Source organism: Hydra vulgaris, chromosome 13 (assembly GCF_038396675.1).
Source record: "Hydra vulgaris chromosome 13, alternate assembly HydraT2T_AEP".
NCBI classification, from domain to species: Eukaryota; Metazoa; Cnidaria; class Hydrozoa; order Anthoathecata; family Hydridae; genus Hydra; species Hydra vulgaris.
In genome coordinates, this window is record NC_088932.1 from 13,620,549 (window position 1) to 13,636,033 (window position 15,485).

Genomic DNA, 15,485 nt, shown 5'->3' on the forward strand with positions numbered 1-15,485 from the left:
AATAATACGTAATTAAAGGAAATAATACGTAATTATAGGAAATAGTACGTAATCAAAGGAAATAATACGTAATTAAAGGAAATAATACGTCATTAAAATGACGAGTTATTTTATTAAGCGTTATGGCAACTCAGATAATTTTTTTTATTATAAGGTGCTGGAAAAACTGTGTATTAAATTGCTGAAGGAGTGAACTTTCTTCTTAAATGCTCATCCGCGGTGCTCTGTAAGACCTATTGGTCTTCTTAGAGTACCTTAACTTATAATAATAATAAAAAAGACAGACTCTTCATACAAAGAGCAATTGTATTCATAGTAAGATAAGTTTTTGAAAATGAAGGAACTTGGGATATATAAGAAAGATTTCTTGCAATGGTTGACTCTGAAAAAAAAAAATTCTCTGGTTATATTGCAAAAAAAAAACAGAAGAAATGCGGTAGAATGTAATTTAGATTTATCATTTTGAAGGGGTCAAGGATGTGACATTGCAGGAAACATGTCTGAAAAATGCAATGGTATGATAGCTAAAATAACTGAAGCATCCTTAAGCTTTTTTTACCTATGCCAAGCCCATTTTTTTAACTTATGTGGAGTGCACTGGAAACTAGCCCTAAAATAATTTTGTTTTTTGAAAACATTGAAAAGAAGTTCTAATTATTTTAGTAGCCCACCTCGATGGAAAATAATAAAAGAAACTCATTGTTCAATCCACTCAATATCAACTACCTGATAGAGCGCCCAATATAAAGCTGTTTGTCTATCATCAAAAAATATTTAAGAATTTTATATTTAGTTGTTCGTAATATCTTCTATGTAGTGATAATTGCAACAAAGACAAAAGATTCTTGAATGATCTGCTATTACTCAAATCTAAATTACCTTTTTTTTAAATTAACAAAAGAATTTAAAATAACTTTAAGAAAGAAAAAAAACCTCATTATGATGATATTTCAGATAAACAGCCGATCCAAAGTCTTGAAATAAAATATAGAGTTGATGTTTTCATACCCTTTTTACCAATAATTAGATGATGAAAAGATAGAAAGAGTCGAGTGATGAGTTTTTAACAACTCAAGCTGAAATCGTTTCAAACAAACATTTTAATGACCTATGAGCTCGGCTCTTTCTATCTTTTAATGACCTATGAGCTCGGCTCTTTCTATCTTTTAATGACCTATGAGCTCATAAGAAGCTCTAAGGATTTGTTACAAGATATGCAATGTATCAACGAACATTTTTAATGAAGAAAAAGTTTCCTTAACTTTAATTTTTAATTAAATATATAAAAAAGGGCTTTAAACTATACTTCCTCCATTTGTGATTGTGAATGTACCTTTATAAATTTACTTCTTTAGATATTGATTTGATTTACATGATATTAACTTTATGTTCAGAACACGTCTATATCTTTGCCAGTTTACTCTTTTTTTTTGTTATATATAAACAGAAAGAAACAAAAAAAAACAACAACCAGCAAATGGCTCCTCTTCCACTTTACTCGGATCACTCCTAGCGCAACTAGTTTAAACTAAAATTGGTTTTCACTTCTATGTATGTAGACATGTGAATCAATTACACGTTTTAACAAGTTTAATTAAATAAATTAGTTATTATTTTCATAACATTAACAATCAGGCATACCAAACCCGCGGCCCGAATAAATACTATTTGCGGCCCAATTGAAGTTTTCAACTGCCTATATAGTTTTAGTCATTTTGATTATATACAGTTGAAACATAGAATTTTATAACTTATTTTTATGTATTTTAAAAAGTTATAAATTACACAGGTCAACAAAAAAAAATTTTTTTTCTGGTGCCGAGCAAACAATTTGTTTTTTGTATAGCATTTCTCATTTTGATTTCAAATATGCAACTCTTTTTTTACCATCACGTCAAGTTGTAAAGATATTTAGGTTCAAATCTTAAGTATTTAGGGTAAAGTCCCTAATATTGTCGAAAAAAAAGTTATTCAAAAGTATGTCAACCTGGGTCTTAAAAGAAGCGTATTTTCATAGAGATTTTAAAAATGTTATAAAAATAAGTATTTTGTGTATTTTTGGTGAATAACATTCTGTTGACTTTTTTTTAAGAGTCTTTAGCATTTTTTCACATAATTTTTTGTCAATAAATTTTAAGGAAAATTATTTATGTTTTCTAAAATCTCTATGAAAATACACTTCTTTTGAGACCCAGGTTGACATACTTTTGAATAACTTTTTTTTCGACAATATTAGAGACTTTACCCTAAATACTTAAGATTTGAACCTAAATATCTTTACAACTTGACCTAATGGTAAAAAAAGAGTTACATATTTGAAATCAAAATGAGAAATGCTATACAAAAAACAAATTGTTTGCTCAGCACCAGAAAAAAATTTTTTTTTTGTTGACCTGTGTTATAATTATGGCTATTTTGAAGTTTTTATTAATTGTAAAGGAATATAATTAAGGCAAAGAAAACGCAAGCTAACGATGCGTTCGAAATTCTAACCTCCATAATCTTTAATTTGATGTGTTAAATAGTATATAAGTGTAATATTCTATAGAAATCACAAAATTACTTAAAGAATTCACAACTAGATTCTCATTCATGCAATAGTTTGAGGTAATCTTTTAAATATTCTTAGCTCCATTTAATATAGAGGTGGAATTAACGCCTCCAAAAATGGAGCTAATAGAATTGAAATCAAACATGAGCTAAATATCTCTACGAAGGAAATAAGGTTGGTTGTTATCAAAAATATACCGCCGAGGATAAATTAGCAGATTTAAGGCGATTGGCAATGTGCATTATATTAGCATTTGGAACGCTGCTTAAAATTTTTTTCCAAATAAAACCTGTTAAAACATGGCCATTCAATACAATGCGCGTCAGTGATCCGTTGATATCAACAAAACCTCTAGTAAAATATAAGAACAAATCTCGTATTAATTTTAAAATAATCATATTAATTTTGAAATAATTGTGAATAAACCGCTACGAATATATAGCATAAATATAATGATAGTATTTTAAACCTCGTGATTAGGGAGGAAGGTAAGGTGTTGAGGGTTATTTTAAATACAGTATAGTTATTATTTATTGTTGTTGTAGTTATGATATATGTGTAGAATATTAAAAAAAATTTGTTGCTTTGTTATTATTTGTGCTTCCACCTCAGTAAATTGCATTTTTGCCCACCAACCGATTTGAGTTGGGCGCCCTTGCTTTAAATAATCAACTGACAGAGTAAGTCAAACATTTAAAAAGAATTATGATAAATCAAATAGCAAAGTTAATAAATACCATTTCCTTAATTAACCCAAGTCGGTTGGTGGGACAAAATACAATTTACTGAACTGAAGTGGGCCACACATATAGAAATAAAGCAACAAATTGTTCAGTATATTTTATTGTCATGCAATATTCAAAATATGCAATTTTACAGTGCCAGCTGCGATTCTACATAAAAGTTTTGTTATACTTATATCATAATTACAACGACAATAAACATTATTTATAATATATTTATAATCATAAATATAAATAAATAAAATAAGTTAGCCTTATGAAACTGACTTATTTTATTAATTTAATTATTGTTAATATACGTATTATAATTTTTTAATTTGATTTTTGTTTTAGATGCTGTAACACACTGTTAACTTTAAAAATATCTTATAAATATAACCCCAGCGTCATATTATTAATTATTATTCTGTTAATAGTAATATACGAATTTCAATTTTATATAACTGTTTTTTAAAAATAAGAAACATGAAACAAGAAATTTCAAAATTAAACTGTTGAATTAAAATTTGATATATAAAAAAAATATAAAAGCAGTCAATTGAAAATTAAACGTTTGATATATGAAAAAAATATTAAAACAGTTAACACGAAATAGTTTATAATATTACCATATAGTTAAAATAAAACATACCGTTTTTCTCTATTAAACTGGATCTTTTTGATAACCTTTTGTACAGATGTATTCGCCACTTCCAACCAAGCCTTAAAGTTAAGGTTACAAATGGCAACCAAATAATGATTTCCAACAATATTCTAATGGCATTCAATTGAGTCTGACTTGCAGAAAATGGAACGTTTAGAACTAAACTAATTAAGGTAGCAATACACATTAAAATTAAGGCGAGCGTATCCCAAATGTTAAAACAACGTTCTCTGTAAGGCTGAAATGAGGCAAAAATTCCTAGAGATATAACAGATACCGACGAAAGGAGAACAAGCTTAATAATTTCGTTCCGAGCAATAACAGAAATGATAATCATTATAGCTCTGAAGATAAAATAAAAAGTTGCAAACCTTCGCTGGTACTTTGAGTTCTTTTTTATTTCTTTTTCTTGTCGGCTATTATCGTTCCCAATTAACTTTGATTTATCAAAGCAGCTCTTTAACGCATCAAAAACAGGAACAACGTATGTAATATATTTTTTACCAATATGTTTACATTCTCTTATTTTTTTAGGATTTAAAAATAAAAGTGATATGAATGCGAACATAACAAGTAAAAAACACAAAGCAAGTAATCCGCAATATATATGAGGAGGTCGAAAGTACCTTGCAAACGCTGCTTTGTGTAAATAATACTGACCATCAATTTCAACAAATTGAAGAAGTCTAAAAGAAACTATGATAATCTGAGAAAACGTTACCACAATTACAAAGCTTATTGCTCTGCCACGGGATGTTATCCGCCTATTATCGGCTTCCACTGTTGATAACGTTTTATAGTTATTACAACAAAATAATTTCCATATAAAGTTAAAATGCAACGTAAATGCAGTAATGAGGAATAAAACTGTTGGTACGTAGTTTAGTACAAGTTTAGCTAAGTTATTGAGTCCATCAAATAAACAAAAGCCTGTGTTACCACCAGTTCCATTTAATGAAATAAAACCAATTAAAAACAGTGTACCTCGGGTAAGCTCTACGTTTACAGGAGTAACCAAATCAATCATTTGGTACCAATAAAAGAAAACGTTAAAATATCCAAAAAATTCATCCACGTCAATAAAGCTGAGAGCAATAAGCAATACAATATAAAATACTAATATAGCAGTTAAAATCAGTAAAATGACTAGCCACCATTTTGTAGTACAGATTTTACAATCATCATTAAAAAAAGCTACGCTATACCCTTTATCACATTGACTACAAAGTCTTCCTCGACGGTTTTCAGAACATTGTTCTTTTACATCAAACTGACATAAATATTCTTCGATACCAATATGGCATTTGCAATATGATTGTGGACACACTACAGTTTCAAGCAAACTAGTTTTACTATTTACATAACCCCATCTGCCTCGTAAAACATACACAGTTCCATTTTCTAAACAATGAATTACATCTCCAACCTCGGCATCCATGCAAACACATTTGTTTCCCCTCAGGCGAAAGCCTGGTAAGCATAAACTTAAAGAAACATTATATGTTGGCGAAACAACAAGTTGATCGTTATTAGTAATCAAAGTCACAGAAAACTTTGATAGTGTTTTCCCCAATAACTTTAGTTTGGATATTTTATTTCTCACAATAAAATCGTAGTTTGGAGGATCTAAAGTTACAGATTTATTTTCGCTATTTATATCTATTTTTACGGAACCATAGACACTTTGACCGCGTTCATCTATTTGGTGGACATCTGTCGAAAAAGAGAAGAATGGTGAAACGTTCCATTGTTCTTTATTAAAGTTTAATTCTATGGGACTTGTTACAATTTCTGGATCTGTTCTGACACTCTCGTATTTTATAAATGGCCAAACTAGTGCTGTTGAGTTTATGCGACTCTCGCCATCGGAGCGACAATATTGTAGTGTTGAAGCGTATATAGAGTTTCCTGAGCTTGGTGGAGCATAGTTTTCACGAAAAGTTATATTAACAGGCCATTCAAAAGTATCCATATCATTATAGCGTATGAAACATGGAGAAGATTGTAATTCTGTATTTTGAAACCCAACTCGAGGAGGACCGGCATGTTTAACAAATAATGCACCTCCTCTTCGCAATGCCGAATTTCGATCAAACAAAACGCTGCAGCCTTTTTCTAGCTCTAACCATGACGTTCCATACAAAGCAATTGCACCTCCTTCTGTTCCCGTATTATTTTGAAATGCAGAATAGCTAGTGCTCCCAAATGTTAAAGATGCAGATTCCAGCACAATAGCTGTTCCCTGATTACATGTAAAACTATTGTTTCCAGTAAGCACTAGAAATGCTTCTTTGAAGTAAATACAACCTTGACCTCTGACTTTTTTATCTTCAGATAAAGTCATTTGATTCTTATTAAATATGCAATTGTTTATAACAACCCGATATGATACTCCTCTATTAAATATGTTTCTTTTAAAATTTCGTGTATGAAGGCCAATTGCAAAACCTACAGTGCCATGGTTTTCATCAAAAATGCATTTTTCAAAAATCGTATTAGTTGCCGAATCCTCATACTTGTTTTGCGTTGTTCCTTTAATGGAGACTCCTCCTCCCCATATGGCTAAATTTTTTTTGAATAATACGTTTTCTAGTTTAATATTATTTTCTTTCAACGATGTTATTTGCTTGGATTCCTCATAAATACGAATACCGCCACCGGCTAAAATGGCTCTATTTGCTTCAAATGTGCAGCCATTGAATAATAGTGAATTGTTTTCGCATTCCTCTGCTAAATATACAAACATACCTCCTCCCCAAAGAGCAGTGTTGTTAATAAATAAACAATCAACAATGTTTAAAACATTTCTTCTTGCATCTCCTTTTATCACAATTGAGAGACCAGCGCCTCTCGCATATACATTTTGTTGGACTTTGGTGGACATATCTGTTTGTTTTAACCCACTGACCAAGAAATTGTTTGAAAAGTTACATTTTTTAATAAGATATTTGGTATCTGTATTAATAAATGAGTTTAAACTTGTGTAATTGGATAACTCAACATACACCCCACCACCCACTGAAATATTTTCTTTTGTTAAATAATTTACATTAGAATCAAAAAATGATTGGTAAATTTGCACGTAATTGCCAACATCAAAGAAAGCAAGAGCAACGCCTTCATTTTCTTGGAATATAACATTATCTATAACAACATCTTTGCATTTAATAAAACAAATTGCTGTGCTCATGAAAGAATGATAAAAGTTTCCTTTGTTTTTGTATTTAATCTTATTATGTTTTGCACCGCAATTTTTAAGTGTAACTCCCCGTACAGTAACATTACTTGAAGAAATAAATGTTATTCCAGCTGAATTAACGCATTGGAGCAAAGCGTTGTCAAAAGAAACAATTTCCATAGAAACAATACCATTTACCCGAATCTCCGTAAAAAGAACATGTTCTCCTTTTAAAATCTTTAATGTTGAATAGCTCATATTTTTAATATTAGCAAAAACGTAGTTTAAGCTTTTGCAAGGTGTTTTTAATGTACCATTCGTGCAAGCAATGCTCTCGTTCCCATTGATGCTATCAATTTCAACTATATGATTGCATGTACATACAGTGACAAGTAATGTTAATAATACATAATGAAGCATTTTACCCTGAAGAAAGAAGTTTAAAGATATACATAAAACTACATGCAACATTGTTTTTATCCATATTGAAATAGTGGTCTATATTTAGTTATTTACTGATGTTTAGCTCAAAGTTTACAACAATAAAGTAACTAAAATTAATAAATAAATTACAACATTAGTTTTTGTATCAAATTTTTTATATACAAAACTTGAAAACCATCTCTCTATTAACAATAGTAAACCTAATGGTCGTTATATTAGGTTTTTAAAAGAAAATGTCAGTATATATGACACGTTTATGAGAAATCTAACAATCAGATACTAAGACAATAATGATTTTTCTTATAAAATAGCAATTAGAAACCAATGGATAAATTAAAATTGCTCAAAAAAAAAAAGAAATAATGCAAAAAATTAAAAAATGTTACTAAAGTAATTAGATATAAAGGAGATGAAAGTTGAACGAGCGCATCTAACTGGAGTTAAAGATAAAAATAAATCAAAAAAATAGTTTTAAAGCTTTTGGGTTATAAAATATGAAGTTGAAATCTTAAAAAAGTCTGTAACGTTAAAAGGTAAAATTATATTTTATTATGAGGACTTTGTTTGCTGAAACCGATCCAATAAGAAAAAGTTTATGAGAAAAAATAAAAGTAACTCGGATATTTGGTAAACTTGGATTGCTCCTATGATAAAATTGCGCACATCTCCTATGATACTTTGATCACTCGTTTTTTTTTTACATTTGAGAGAAGTATTAATATAAGATTACGAAGGTATTGTACTTAACCAAAAATGAACAAAAGAAATCGATAGTTAAAAACATTGTCATTGAATGCGTATACCGTCCTCCTTGTGCTGCGTACTCCGTCCACCTTGTGATGCATATACCGTCCTACTTGTGATGCTGTAAAACTTCTTTAAGATTTTATTATTTAAATTCCTTAACCAGTAATAAAAATTTAAGAACAAAATCTTTACATGACATGTTACTTAAATTAGATATATATCGACTTAGTCTAGTTATTCAATATATATTATATTTAAATATAATATATATTTAGATAAAATATAAATCGAATAATAAAAACTAGAGCAAGTATAGGTTCAGGATCTGCGATTGGTAATATATTTTAAACTACTTTTCAGAAACGTTATTTGAAACAGGTGTATTTAAGACAGACATAAGTGACCACTCTCCTATTTATATTAAAATAAATAAAGTTAAAACAACTTCGACTACTTATTTAAATTAACTATTCAAAGTAACTTTTTGAAAAAACTATTCTATGAAGTCTATGAATGTCATAATACTAATGATGCATGCAATGTTTTTTTCAATAAGTTTTTAAAAATATAAACTGAGACGTTTCATGTGAAATAAGAAAATGGAAAATGAAAACAATTGCAAACCCTTGAATGGAAAAAACTCTAGTAAAATGTTCAAGAAAGAAACAAAAAGTTTAGAACAAATTTTTTAAAAATAGAAGTTTTGAAAACGAAAACAAATATAAAACATTAAAATACTCAGTAGATTGAGAAAACATTGAAATACTCATTAGATTGGTGGAACGTAAAAGGAAAGAGAAACACTTTCAAGCAAACTCTAGAAGAAAACTTTCCAAAATGATTTCTATTCTTCCTTTCAAACTTTAAACAATTTTTTACTTTTACCTTTTAAAAATTTTTACAGTAGGAGGTTAAGAAAAAATAATAAAAAATAAAAATAGAAGCTATAAATACTTGTTAGGATTTCTCAAAAATGAAAAAACAAACAAACAAACAATTTTATAGTAAAATTATAACTGAATGTAAATTTGAAATTAAAAATTATTAAGTTTAATTAACATCATAATAGGTCATAATAAATGCAGTTTGTCACTTCTTCTCAATATCACTATTAATTATACAATTTCTCCCCAACATCTCAAAGAGTTTAACAATTACTCTACTAAAATTGCTCTAAATTTAACAAATTAAATCTTACTTCCAATTGATTCATTTTAAACCTATTTATGTTCTTCTAATTTTAAAATTTTTTATGTGACAGTTAATAAACGGTAAAAGAAATTTAGGATGCTTTCTCATGTTTATAAATAAAAAAAAAATTCTCTAAGTTTGATGGAACATCAACCATCAGTTGTTTCAAAGAAAAAAACATCAGTTAGCCTTTCTTTTATATTCTGAAAACAAAAAAAAGTTGACCAAATAACAAATGGATTTGAAAAAACTCAGATTACAGACAGAATATTTATAAAAATTTCAAAAGAATTTGACACAATAGATCACACTATACTTTAAAAAAAGATAAGATATTACTGCTTATTTTAAAATCTTTTTTCGGCCTAAAAGATTCCTTAATGACTCAAAATATAGGCAGTCAATATGAATTCTGATACACGATTTTGCGTGAAGTTTCAATCGTCAGCCCTGTACTATTTTTAGTTTATAAAAATGACTACTGTAATATATCTGCAAAATTGAACTAAATGATGCATGCTAATCATACTTATTTGTTCATGCCCAATAGTTAATTAATTAGCTATATGGAGACATGAATATTGTGCTGATAAAAGTAAATAAATAGTTCACATCTAACAAGCTCTTAATAAACACAAGAAGAGTACCTGATATTTAAACTACCAGCTTAATTCATGTAGGATAAAAAAATTAAAAACAGAAATTTTAAAAGTAGCTTCATATTTTTGTAGATAATAGCTTATCTTTTCTTCCACCTATAAAATACATCGAATCAAAAATAAACAAAACAATTGACAGGATGTACAGAATTAGTCTCCTCATAAGTTTCCAAAGTCTAAGACTAATATATTTTAGCCTAGTCTGCAGCTATAATTAATGTTAATATTGCGTTGGCTAGTACTCAACCTTCTGACAAAATTGATTTAAGCATGCAAAGTTATTAATGGGTAGAATGTAAGTGATGAGTGTAAATGAGATAAACAGTAAATGTAAATGAGATAAACATTGCATAATCCTCACATACTAATAATTTCAACAATATCACATCGAAAATCTTTGATACAAAACTTAAACAATAACTATTATTTTAAAAATAATGGGAGGCTTACACCACATTACCTCTTAAGTTAATTAATAATACAGAATACAGTTAAAAACTTCAATATGGTGAAGTCAGTAAATTCATTTTATTTTCATATAAAAAAATAAATCTTAAATTCAAACGAAAGTTTTGAAAGTTGATACGTAAACCTTTTTTTAAAAATTCAATTTTTTTAATTTATTTATAGAAATTTATTCTGTTTACTGTTTCTCACTCTACATATATAACGGAGATTTATATATGTAGAGTGAGAAACTTTAATTGAGTTTTATGAAACTCCATTGTACTTTAATATTTTTTTTAATTGTATAAACAGCAAAATAAAATAAAAAAGTTGCTACTGTGCAAGATTTTATAGTGATATTCTTTTAGAGAAATGTTTGCACAGAAACCTAATAAGTTCATGAAGCAATTGATTTGGAAGCGGAGTCTCAAAGATATCTAAGTTGAAAGAACTGCTCTATGTATCTAAGTAGCATCAGCTGCACTAAACTGTAATACAAAAATAAAAATTTTAACAGAGGTCATTTTAATGAGCTTCTAACACTTGGCTTCAACCTACATAGCCTTTTAACATAGACTCAAAGTGTATTTCTAATCTAAAAAAAGTATTAAAGGAAAGTAAAAATTAGATGCAAGAAGTTAAGAGCTATACAAAAAAGTTTTTGAAATCCTTACGAAACATTGGAAAGAGCAGTTTATGGAAGCGGGGAATTTTAAACAGTTTTGTCTTATTCTAATTTTTAAATTAAGTGTTTTTTTGCAAAATCATTTATTGTGGGGATATTTTTCAAACCGATAAATGATTTGATCTGAAACTTGACATAAATACTTATTAACTTATGTTAATAAGTAACAAAAATAAAAACACGTAACCAGTATTATGCAGAGATAAACTTCAAATATTTTTCTGCCACTGATACGTTGTCGCTCAAAAAAAAAAAAAAAATAGTAAAAAATTTAGGCTTTCCAATTTCAAAGGGAAATGCTAGATTAAAACTCAAATACTTGGCAGATTAAAAGTTGTTGACAACACAGAAGCACTGCTACGAGTTAAAAAACAAAGTGAGGACAATTTTAAACAGCCGTAGCGCAGTGATGAGCACGCTTGCCTCAGAAGCTAAAGATCCGTGGTTCATCACCACCTCTGGGCAAGTTTTATAACGACAGTAAGCAAGGAGGCGTGAATTTCTTTTTAAATGCTCTTCCGTGGTGCTGTGTGATATGACCGTAAGGACTTCTTAGGGCACCTAAAATACATTTACTCAAGGTTTTAAGTCTAACTAGTTAATGATATATGTATAAAATTTCAAGTCAAAAACTTGACTTTGTCAAGCATACAAAAGCAATATGTAAAGAGGCATCTAGTTTTATTTAACGAAAAAAGAACACCCAAACGATATTTCAAATCACCCTACAAAACTTCGCAACAATTAAAAATTATTAGAGATTTTTTTTTAAATAATAATCTGATGCTTTTTTAGATGTTTTAATTCGTTGTTCTTTTAATTGCTAATATCTTATTTTTCTGTGTGTGTGTTTTTTTGTTAATATCAATTTTAAGTACCCATTGATTTCTATATATCAAAACGGCAGGGTAAAAAAAGCTCGTTTCTTTTTAAAAATAATTTTAGTTAAATACTTTCTAAAGATTGCTTTAGTTAAAAAACTTAACAAAAAGATTTCATTTGAATTTTTTACATTTTAAATACATCATAAGTTCTCCCTAAATTAAAGAAATATTAGGAGTTCTCCCTAAAATAAATAAATATTACTCCTAATATTAGGAGTAAACAATTGACAGGGTAAGAGACAGAGATAGATAAAAAACTTTTAATGAACATAACATAACATAACATAACTGACAGGGATAGAGAGAGATAGATAAATAACTTTGAAGGAACATAACTGCAAACAACTGATAAAATCTTGTTTTAAATATGCACTGATACGATATATTACTGCTTTTTAATGCGAAATTGTTAAAAATAATAATGTTATGTTTAAAAAAAATGAAATAATAACTTTAAAACCTCAAAAAAACACTTGTTAAACTAAAGTAAAACTGCCCGTAATATACAAGTGTTTTTGGTTTACGACTGGATCGTGACAAACACGTGTCTTAACAGGTTTTAATTTCGAAAAAGAAACTAGATGTGTCAGTTGGGTTAACATATATCTATTAATAACTTCACAAGTTGTAAATAAAAACTAAAGAATATTTAATTAATAAACTAGTTATTTCTCTTTGCCAAAAAATAGCTACAAATGTTTTTAGATTGGGTCGATGCAATTAGATACAATAAAATTAAATCCATTTTGAAAAACTGAATTTGAAATTTATGTAATTTTATGTCAAAAGGCAACTTTAAAACGAATTTAAAATGGCAGTTACAAAGAAAAACATTTGAAACAAAAAAACAAAAAACAAGAAAAACAACAAAACAACAAGCAAAACTGCGGAATGAGGAAAGTATGCCATCTTAATATCTAAAAGATTATTTTGAAGAAAATAAAAGTTTTAAAAAAGTTTAGCTTGAATACTATAAAGTAACCAATTGATCAAAAAATGATTTTATAATTACTAAATAGCTAGAATAAAATCCAAAAATGTGTGAGTTTAAAAAAAAATGGTTAAAAAAAAGGGTTCAAAATTTTAAACATATAAAATTTTTTTTTTACTAAGCAGCATATACTTTAAGTAATATTGTACAATAATAAAAATAACAGCATTATTGAAATAGTACAACGTACAAAAAAATGCTTTCGTAATATGATGATATAATAATATATTTAATATAGAATTTACTCAACTAAAGAGAAAGTTTTATTAGCTAAAATAATTTTGTCCACTTATTAAAAACTATAGTTTTTACAAATTATAATTACGAATATTGGTTATAAACTAGAAAAATACCTAATAAAAACTTGTAACAACTTTGATGGATTATGCAAACTAGCTAAAGTTTTTTCTATTTAAATGATGAAGCAAATATATATACTAAGAAAGTTCAGCAGCACAGAAAGAAGAAAGAAAACAAATAAATGTTTTAAAGTAAATAGTTATGTTATGACTATGATTTTTAAAAGTTAAATGAGAAAAAAAATGCTTTATTTACATTAAAACGTTGACATAGTTAAACAAAAAAATTCTTTTAAATTTAATTCTACATTCACTAGTGATGATGCCTCCTAAAATTATGTCTCTTATGGAGATATCTTGAGGCACATAATCTTTTTGGTTTTGTTTGTCTTAAGGATTTTGGCTCATGATATTTTCATGTTTTTTGTGTAAAATTTATAAAATTAGTCACTTAAATTTATAATATTTAAATGACACTCTTTTGAACTAAAAAAGTAAAAAAAAACAAAAAACAAACTGAGTTATAAGTGTCGATAAAAATAAATATTTAAAGTAAATTTAAAGTTGATTTCATTTCGTTTTATTTACTTAAAAAATTTTGGTTTCATTAAATAAAACTAAAATCTTTTTTTATTAACTAAATAAACTTTTTGTAAAACTAAAATAAAACTTTTTTTTGATATTTACGATTTTATAATACATCTCAAATTCTCTTACCCAAGCGCTGAGTTAGAGGTGACTGGATTTGAACTCGTCTTGGACAACAGATCGGTTTTTATTTTTTAGGTAATATTATGGTGTCCCCAAAAGTCCTACTACGGAAGAACTTTTGACTAAGATGTTGATGCTTTTTTCCTTACCAATATCGCATATTCGGCTTAAGCGCCGTGCCTAAACTCGGATCTCTTGGTTCTGAGCCAGGTCTCTAACCACTGCGGTGCGGCTGCACCAACAATTCATGTTGTGAACCATGAAGCTCTTAATAAATAAGCTACCCAGCCATTAATTTCTTTCAAAAAAAATAAAGCAGATCAATGTCACTGTCACTTAGGCATATACCAAAATGTACTTTATGGTTTACTCTCAATCAATGGTAGTAGACAGTCAATAATATCATAAATGTCAAATCATTCTCGCTACAAATACTGTTTTCTTATCATACTTCTTAAGTACATGTACTTAACAACGTTGAAGCCTAAAAAAAAAAAAATATTTTAAAACTTTAATGTAAAACTGATGATCAAACGTCACACGAGGATTTTTTGATTGCATCACGATAAAATTTAACAAAGAATATTACGCATTGAACGCCGTTGTTTGTACACTGGTAATCGGAGCCAATGCTTAACTAGGGCATTATAATTCAAAGATATACAAAATGTTTTAATGTAGATTGACAAGACTTAGGTTTAAATTGGCCTTAAAAGTGAATTTATCAAAAATCTCTAAAAATACTTTCATTATAAATTTTAGTTAAATTTAGTAAGTTTGCATGAAATTTAACGACAATAATTTTTTAGCACTAAGATTACTGAGGATTACATTATGTCAGACCAATTGTCTGTGGTAGCCCTGAATCTTTTCCTCTTTGTGTGCCAAGTAAAGTTTCAATTTACTGTATACTGGTTTAAATGGATAACTTCAGGATTATGCGTATATGCTTGCGTGCTTTTAGGGTATATGTACACATATATATATATATATATATATATATATATATATATATATATTTATATATATATATATATATATATATATATATATATATATATATATATATATATATATATATATATATATATATATAATAAGACTTTTCACGAAACTATAAGTTTCGTGCCATTCGGCAATCATTCAGCCATATCATTTAAAAGTCATTAAAAAAAATTGTTATAAAATTATAAATTTATTGATTATGCGTATAATTTGTTAGACCAACGTCAGAACAACGTTAAAATCATTAAGCCAACGTTGCCCCACTGTTTTGTGATGCATGGGTACCTGCTTCTTTAAGTTTCCAGAC

The 15,485-nt window shown here is 27.9% G+C and overlaps 1 protein-coding gene across 3 annotated transcripts in view; it reads right to left on the bottom strand.

The window, feature by feature from the left end:
- LOC136090311 (uncharacterized) overlaps positions 1-14,652 on the bottom strand; it is a 32,941-nt gene extending 18,289 nt beyond the window's left edge. The window contains exons 1-2 of one of the 3 annotated variants that reach the window (XM_065816740.1): positions 14,180-14,652; positions 3,926-7,541 (exon numbers count right to left, since the gene is read on the bottom strand). In XM_065816740.1, coding sequence (XP_065672812.1) covers positions 3,926-7,535 — 3,610 coding nt within the window. In that variant the 5' untranslated portion in view covers positions 7,536-7,541; positions 14,180-14,652. Of the gene's footprint in view, positions 1-3,925; positions 7,542-8,362; positions 8,482-13,516; positions 13,665-14,179 lie in introns of those variants that run through there. The other 2 variants (XM_065816739.1, XM_065816738.1) reach the window with 2 other exon arrangements.
- Between the last annotated feature and the right edge of the window lie 833 nt (positions 14,653-15,485).